This window comes from Triticum aestivum, chromosome 5D (assembly GCF_018294505.1).
Source record: "Triticum aestivum cultivar Chinese Spring chromosome 5D, IWGSC CS RefSeq v2.1, whole genome shotgun sequence".
NCBI classification, from domain to species: Eukaryota; Viridiplantae; Streptophyta; class Magnoliopsida; order Poales; family Poaceae; genus Triticum; species Triticum aestivum.
In genome coordinates this window covers 134,152,398-134,161,371 of record NC_057808.1, presented here as the reverse complement: position 1 = coordinate 134,161,371, position 8,974 = coordinate 134,152,398, and the positions used below count along the sequence as shown (strand labels likewise).

The following is an 8,974-nucleotide window of genomic DNA, read 5'->3' as shown; positions in this document are numbered from 1 at the left end:
TTTGTGTTCATTTTATATTTAACATTTTATGTTCCTTTCCCTTTTTATTTCCTCTTTCCTCTTTCTTTTTTCCTTTTTCCTTTTTTATCTTATTTTTGTTTATTTTTACTTTTTTGATCAAATAATTTTTTTATGAAATGTTTAGAATTTCAATTTCGTTCAAAATTTTGAAGAATGTTCAGAATTCTAAAATTTTATTCCTGTTTAAAAATGTTCAGACATTAAAAAATTGTCATTCTGAAATTTGTTGAAAACGGAAAAAATGTTGCTGTTTTAAAATTTTGTTTCAGATTTTCAAAAAAAAACATTGTATTTTAAAAAAATGTTCCAAATTCGGAAAAAAAATCTTATTGTGGTGAAATGTTCAGGAATTCAACATAATTTTTTTTAAATAGCCCCGTATTGCTCTTTACATACGGTCGTACCAATTTATAAACGTGTGTAAAACTACATGTAGTAATAAGATGTGTGAAGTATGGATCTATTATTCCAGACAAAGGATGGATGTATTGGCATGTGAGCTAGCTGGAAAAGGACACTATTTTTTTAAATGAAAAGTAATGTTCACATTTGTGTTAAAAAATTGTATTTTCCAAAATTGTTCAAGATTCTTAAAAAATTACATTTTAAAACATACTCCAAATTTGAAAAATATTCTTGCTTTAGAGGAATGCTCACAAATTCAAATAATGTTCACGTTAAAAATTACACATTTTCTAAAATTGTTCTAAAAGGTAAACATGTTCCCATTTTTGAAAATTGTTCAAAAATTCAAAAAAATGCTTGTGTTCTTATAAAAGGTTCGTGTTTTTGAAAAATGTTTGTGAATTTTAGAAAATGTTCCCATTTCAAATTTGTTTCTGTATTTCTGAAAATGTATGAAACTTCCAAAAAACAAATTGCAGTTTTGAAAATTGTTTGGGATTTCAAAATTTGTTCATGTTTCCAACAATATTTGGCAATTCGTAATAATAATTATTTTTTAGGAAGTAAAAAAAAAGTAATCATAGAATGTTTCAAATCCGATGTTGCGGTATGTTCTTAAATATTTACGTTGTCCATTGGTTAGCAGGACATGTTTATTCGAGTCATTGGCAGGACTGTGTCAGGTGTTTGAGATCGTGAGTACGATCCTTCAACTCATCTTTCTTTCTGGATTTTTACTCACGCCTTACAAACACAGGTCAATTCGATGTCTGTGAATTTCACACCCCACGCAATTTAGCTAGCCCAGCTACCTAGGAAATAAGGAAAATAAAATATGTTCAATAGTCCCATATTGCTCGTTTACATACAGTCGTAACAATTTTTATACATGTGCGAAACTATATGTAGTGAACTGAATGAAGGATAGATGAATTAAACTGAATGAAGCATGGATGGATTTCTATGTGAGCTTTCTAAAAAAAGGGAATTAAATTCAGTACGTGAGCTAGATGGATGAATTGCTAGCTGAACTATCTACAAAAGGGCCCTAAATTTTTCAAGGATTCCTACTTGAGGCAAAGAGAAGAGAAGACCCGACTACGTTAGCTACATGCATGAAAAAACCACTAGGGATCAGACTACTGATCCCTAGCTATCCATCAGACCAGCCCACTGTCGTACGATTGGAGTTGATTTAAGCGTCCGATCTAATTGACTTGGTGGACGTGGGCCTTTGGTAGTTAAGCGGGATTTGGTAGTTTCCATCCATCAGCACTACTCTTTAACTGCTAAAAGGAAACTGCTCCATGAAGCACGCACGGCCTGTACTTTTCATGCACCAGCTTCCATATCTAAACAATTTCCATCTGGTGATGCTTGCCATTGATTTCCCTCAATAAACCGTCGATATTTCTTTGATTTACTACAGCCGTGCTTCATATGTTTCCCACAAACCATGCTTCATATGTTTATTTCTGTTATACAGAAGTTATGCTTCCAACACTACAGCCGTGCTTCATAATCAGTAGTAAATCGCAGCACTATCAGGTGGCGTGCTTCCTTCATTTTTTAGATGAAATGCTTCCATGCATTATGCTTCCAATTCTTTTATTTACTAGCAATTCAGTTACTTTGTACAAAATTTAATAAATTTGCATAACTTACTATTGTATTGTTTGGGCACCAAGAAAATCAACGGATCATATATCCATGATTTTTTTAGTACTTCCATGATTTAAATTAGACATTGTTCCAATTTTGTGTTTTAGAAAGGCTATATATCACAAGTTCAGTACTGATTCAAATTCTCGTCCAGTAGCAATATTTAAATGTTCATCACATATGCTTCAATGATTTGAATTATTGTTTCAACCATTGTCATTGTATGCTTCTTTTTCAATTTTTGTATATACTTAATATGTTTAATCGAAGTTACTTGCTTCCAACAGAAATTTACAGACCTTCATAGAATATCATTCAGTGCTTCGTCAGCATAAAAAAAGAACAAAACATGCACCCTTTAGTTTCATTGCCCGCTTCAGTAGTAGCACCGACACATATGCACATATTCATGTTAGCTGCTTCCTGATTGTATCAATGTTGTCCAATATTGGCTTAGTACTCGAGTAGCATTGTGGCATAGCCGCTGATGGGAGAGGGGGATGCTGTTGTTGTCGGTCGACGTCCTCGCCATTGCTGGCACCACTCCTATCAGCCATCTCGTTGTTGGCATCCCCGTCTACATACTGACCCTCGATGGCTGCAGAGAAGCCCTTGGCGAAGCGATGGTCACCACTCCGCTGTTGCTCATGACATTGTGCAACAAATATTTCTTCCTACATAGGAAGAGTATGCATCAAACATTGCTTCCAAAGATGTTTGAATTTGCACCAGAAGAAAATAAGAAGCACATTGTAGTGATAGCCAGAATATCTTAGCATTACTATCGAAGCATTACAGGAGTACGTACTAGCAAAGTACTAAAGAAGCATTATAGGAGCAAAGTTAGGAAGCACTTGCTCACGTGATGGAAGCATTATTTACAGGCAATAGAAATATTTTCTCATGCTGATCAACTATTTTCCCTTGCACGGAAACTATCACGGCAAATAGAACGCGACAGACAACAGGGAAGGGACGACGACACAAGCAAGGCAGTAAGAGAGCGAGTGCATGTGATCATCGACGGGGCATGCTGAAACGCGCTCTCCGTCGAGTAGGGACATGTCGTTGCCGCCGAATAGGACTGTAGCGGTGGCCACGACACAATAGCGGTCCGCGACGAGGGAGGCAAAGTGTGTGTTGTAGCCGCGGTAGGCGGTAGCATGAACGAACCGAGGATGGCGGAACATGAGTATTACTTGCCTGTAGGGGCGGAGCTCCGTTGGGGCCGAACCGGGCCATGGCCCGCCCAGGTTTTTCTCATTTTTTTGTACGTATACTATGCTTCATAGCCCACTCAGCCGAAGTGACAAAGGCACAGTTACAAATCGATCCAATTCAAGGTTTCGCGCGAGCGAACATAGCAGGAGCAGCAGGCCGCCGGCCGGCCAGGACTCCGCCGCTGCCACGTGCATCTCACGCAGGGCAGATTTCGCGTCGACAACGAGCCTTCCCTCGCGCGCACAGATCACACAACTTCCTCGCTGCTAAGCGCATGCTTCCTACTTCATACTGCCTGCTCCACGGCTCCGCCCGCTTCCACGCGACCTCGCCTTGGCGCCATCCTCCCTCCCCTAGCTCCGGCCTCCTCACCGGCCAGTCCTGACCCCGGCCGTTGGGATCCTTTCATGATGCCGCCTATATGCCTCCGACCTCTGCCTCTACTGACTACCGCAATCCGCTGCGCTACCAACCAGGACTGCTAGTCTGCTGCCGACACTGAGTAGAGCTCCATGTTCACCTCGCGACGACTGTGCCGATGCATTTTAGTGTAAGAAGATAACTAAAACAAGGCATAATAATGTACACCTCCGTCTCAAAATATTTATCTTAGATTTGCATAGTTATGTATGCATCTAACATTATAATGTGACTAAATACATTCGTATTTTGACAAATCTAAGACAAAAATTTTAGTATCTTGCCAGTAACTTTTTCTTTACCTTGGCGCAGCACAGCGCGCCCAATCCTTCTAGTAGGGTGAAAATTAATGAGAACAAAATGTACCGAATACTCAATAATGCCTAAAAAAATGTGTTATTGTTTACATTGGCCCGCCCAACTTTTTCTTTGAAGCTCCGCCACTGCTTGCCTGGTACAATATGTCCAACATTCTAACTTAAGTTCCGTTTTAAAAGAAAAACTATGGAAGCAAATTATCATCTGACGCAAAATAGGTGTACTATATATTAGAAGCATCCCTGCATGTACGAATTCATTACAATGTCAGACCAAGCAAGCAACAGAGAAAGATGAAAGTGCAGACCTCGGCGAAGTTGACTGTGCGACGGTGTGTGGGTAGGCTGGCGTGAGTTCCATAGGCGTAGGTGGTGACGGGCCCTTCCGAGCAGGATGGGTCGGAGGCGAGGCCGCTCACGAACTGGGCGATCCTCGTGGGCGGATGAGGCGCCAAGCAGGGCCAGGAGCTCTTCCAAGGTTTTGCCGCGTGCTTCGACGACCACCAGGCCGAGCGTCGAGTAGATGGACAACGGCGAGGAGAGCAGGAGGCAGCTACGTGCGAGGCAAGATGGAGGAGATCGGGTCGGTGGTGGCCACGACTGGAATCAGGAGAGATTAGGGGAGATATTAGTAGAGGTTTACGCGCGTGGGCTGCGGCCAGTTTGTTCCTGCCGATGTTTTTTTTACAAAAGAAGCACAACTATGAGGCGTCAGATTTGAGCTGAATCGACGGTGTTGGACTGGTCTGATGCTGGACTTCTATCAGACTACAGTATTTTCCAAAAAGAAAAGACCCGGCGACCTCTCACATTATGGATCTTCAGCCTGAAATTCCCTTGACCAAGGAACGCAAAATAGTGGAGTACAATTAACTCCGGTTGTACACATCGATGGCTTGTACATAGAAAAACGAAGACTCGTCTCATTTCCATATTATTGAACTTCATGCCTTAAAATCCCCTCGAATGAATAAAAAATAGATTGAATAATTCACGGACCTTCTCTGGCGTGCGATGACCTAATAAAACTCTTAAATCCACTCGATCAATGAATGAAAAAATAGCGGATTGATTACTTCACACGCGGCGAAACTTAGAACCAAAATGTTCCTTCTTGATATGCACACAAGGTTTTTCTTGCACATATAATTCTCACTATATTAAGTACACACTATTTTTCCTCCTGTTGCAACGCACGGGCATATGTGCTAGTAATCCACCTATTCTGTTTAACTAATCACAATTTAACTTTAGAAGTAACAACGAATCTCTCACGAAGATGCTACTTCTAACTAATATTTCTTATACTTGGTGGCACGTGTAGGTTATTTCAAAGTTAAGCAGGTTACTCGTTTGTTATTCTATAAGAACTCGACTGTTACTGATGGCACTGAAGTTGACTAGGACGACATCCACAAGTTCCTACATTTTATTAATCGTCTTGAGGTCCTTGTGGAGCGTTTCCATGATGGAAGGCCACGTGGGATATGTGTGCCACTGCTGCACACGTTGAACAGGTCCAACTGTGTCGAGAACCTTATGGTACGAGCTGTTTTCTGTTATATATATTGTTCATAAACTCTTGCTTATACACAATTTTACAGTTGTGATCTTCTTGAAACAGAAACTGCCCAGTTCTATTGTTCCTATACAGATGCCTAACCATGGTCGGGTCAGACTTGTGCTTGGTCACAACATGATGTTTATGTCGACCTACTCCATTCCCCTTGAAGGTGAAAAGATACTTATTCATGGGTGGTCTCAAATAATGAAGGCCCGTCCATCTTGGAGAATAGGACAGAAGGTTATGTTCATGCTTTTCCATGGCTCTAAAGCGAATATCCTGTTTATTGACCACATTGCGAGTTGAAGCCGCTTTCAGAAGGTTGTGGATGCGCGGGGTGGCGCCTGGGCCTTGTCCTGGGGCTTGGTTGCCTCACCCTTGATTAACTATATGCAAAGTAGCACTGTTCGAGGCGTGCTTTGTATGTTTGAACCTGTATAAGTACTCATACTGCTTTCAGCTATGGTTGTTAAGTGCCCCTGCTGGTTTAAGTTAAGGTTGTTAACTACTCCTGCTGATTTTACAGTCTGTCGTGTTTCTTCAGTCATGTTAACCTCCAGCCGCCAAAACCAAACCAGCGTCAGCGGGGCCGCCTGCTTCCGCCTCCCACGGCTGGCTGCGCCTCAGCGCAGGCATCCCCACCCCACCGTCTCCTAAATCGTTAACGCCGATGTCCGAGGCCTCGTCGTCGTCCTCCGTGCGCTTTGGTGCGCTCACCGCGGCGCCGCCCTCTCGCTTTGTCAACATGGTCAACAAATAAGAGGAATCGGGAGAGGACTATATGTGAGGAGGATGACACTAGGGGCCCACCATGTCCATAGCCATACGCAAGGAAGTTCCTCATTTTTTGTTATATATACTCCATTGTCAGCGTATAGAAAAAGAAAATGCTTCCTCGTAGTGGTTTCCTGACATCTAGGACCCACGACATTGTTAGCGTATATAGTCAATAGACAAGAGAACAACACAATATCGGCTGACACCTGGGACTAGCTGCTCGAGCAGTATTTTTTTTGTTATTGTTGAGACAGACCAGGGTTTCAACTGGGCTGTGGCCCGTCTAGCCCAGGCTTATATTTTACGTTCACCACATGACCATTCCAACTATTTTTTCTATGTGAAAATGAGCCCAGTTTATTTTTTGAAGAATACCCAATCCATGCCTACTTATTTTTCTACGCCCTGATGGGCTGCAACTCTTTCAAGACGGCTGCAAATCTTGAAAGTAATATGAAATAGGCTATAAATATAAAAAACAGACGATAAATTGGCAATTACTTTATAATTTCTGAATTTTTCACATTTCCAGATTCTAATTTAAATATATCTTCAAAGTACTTTAAATCTGGCTCGACATTTTGGTATTAAAAATAGTTTGGACCCCATAGAAATAGGCGAAATTTCGTTTAAATTTTTAACCCTGGCCCTGGCCAACAAAAAAAGGACTGCAATAAATTGCATAAGAAGTTGCAATGAGGTGTAAATTATTAAAAAAGGGAATGGTCTGACTTGTGGGCCTATTAAGATGATGCGTAAGCAAGATTTTTTTTACTTATTATATACATCAACAAATGATTCTAGCAGGCATAACTGTTGGATGTTAATACAACGGCCATCGTGCTTCTTCAATCTCTGATCTTCTTGCTCCAGCCGCCAAAACCAGCACCGACGGGACCGCCTGCTCCCGCCTCCCGTGGCCGGCTGTGCTGCCGCGTAGGCCTCACCGCCCCTACTACTCCCACCGCTGGCTAGGCCATCCCTCTACTCACCCACATCCCTCCACTGTTGTGGCTTCACCGCCTCCGGGTCACATTCCCTTCCTGGGTCTCGCCGTCGTCAATCACGCTGGTGTTCTCGGCACGGCGTGGTCAACGTTGTCAACAAACGACAACATCGGAAGAGGGATGTACATGGAGAGGCTGACAGTTGGGACCCACATGGTACATGGCCGCACGCAAGCAAGTACCTCCTTATTATGCCAAAATAATGAATACTCCCAATGACAGCTGGGACCCACCAGCTATATCTTGGAACGGAAGGAAGTGCCTCCTTATTAAGCGAAAAATAACGAGTGCTTCCCATGACAGCTGGGGCCCACCAGATTTGGAGGCTGACTTGTGGCCCTACTAAGTTGACGCGTACGGAGGATTTTTCAACTTAGTCAACAAATGATTCTATCACCAGTGATCGTTGGATTGTTAACATCCAATGATCGTCCTGCTTCTTCAACCTCTGATTTTCTTGCTCCAGCCGTCCAAACCATCGCATGCTCTTGCCTCCCGTGGCTGGCTGTGGTGCCGCGGAGGGCTCACCGCCCCCTACTACTCCCACCGCTGGCCAGGCCATCCCTCTACTCATCCACACCCCTTGTTATTCTGCGGCAACGACAGGCTCACACCTTAGCCGAACCAGTAAACCCTCGTACTACCCTCCGCATGTTCCCAGGCTCCGCTCGTTCCCTGCCTCACCGTCGTCCATTGCCTAGTGTTGTCCGCGCGGCGTGGCCAATGTGGTCCACGAACGACAGCCACCGGAAGAGGACTGTATGCGGTAAGGCTGACAGATGGACCCACCAGCTACATCTTCGCACGCAAGGAAGTGCCTCCATATTACGCGCAAAAAAAAAGAATCCTCCCCCTGTTAGCTCGGACCCACCAGCTACATCTTTGCACTCAAGGAAGTGCCTCCTTATCCTCCCTGACAGCCGGGACCCACCCGGTTGAAGCTACGTAGCGTTGTCAGTCTGGTCCCAAACGTGTACATACATGCTGGTCCATCAGTCTTTCTACCACGATGAACCGTGGCCCAGTATGGAGCGGTAGTTGTCAGGTAGTCCCGTCTATATCGTGTACACGTACGTACGTACATACGGGCGGGGTCTTGAACGCCTACTCGCGCATACGTATGGCCAAGGCTCGTGTACATGGAGAGGCAGCGACGAGCGTCCTATTGATCGTCAGCCAACCGGTTGGGTCGGAATGGAGAAACTGCATCGTCGTGTTCATCGGGAGGCAACGGAATGCGTCGTGTTCATCGGGAGCCAACCGGCTTGGACGGAACAGCCGATCGAAACAAGGCCTGGCGTACCGCAGAACGGAGGAAACGGCCTTGTGTTCGACCGCCTACGGTCGAAACGGGATCCTGTTCCCCGGGAGGGGTGTGACGTACCGCAAAACAGAGGAAACGGACTTCTCTTCGACCTCCTACGGTTGAAACAGGGTCCTATTGATCGGGAGGGGTGTGGCGTACCGCAAAACGGAGGAAACGAACTTGTGTTAGAGCACTATGGTCGAAACGGGGGTCCTGTTCATTGGGAGGGGTGTGGCGTACCGCAAAACGGGACTCCACAGACTACTGTTCATCT

The 8,974-nt window shown here is 44.1% G+C and overlaps 1 protein-coding gene across 1 annotated transcript; it reads right to left on the bottom strand.

Moving 5' to 3' along the window:
- Positions 1-2,374: 2,374 nt before the first annotated feature.
- On the bottom strand, positions 2,375-8,088 carry LOC123120360 (uncharacterized). The gene is made up of 3 exons (XM_044540331.1): positions 8,039-8,088; positions 4,355-4,646; positions 2,375-2,762 (listed from the first exon to the last, which is right to left on the bottom strand). The coding sequence occupies exons 1-3, from the start codon at positions 8,086-8,088 to the stop codon at positions 2,496-2,498; spliced, it is 609 nt and encodes a 202-aa protein (XP_044396266.1). The 3' UTR covers positions 2,375-2,495.
- Positions 8,089-8,974: the final 886 nt, after the last annotated feature.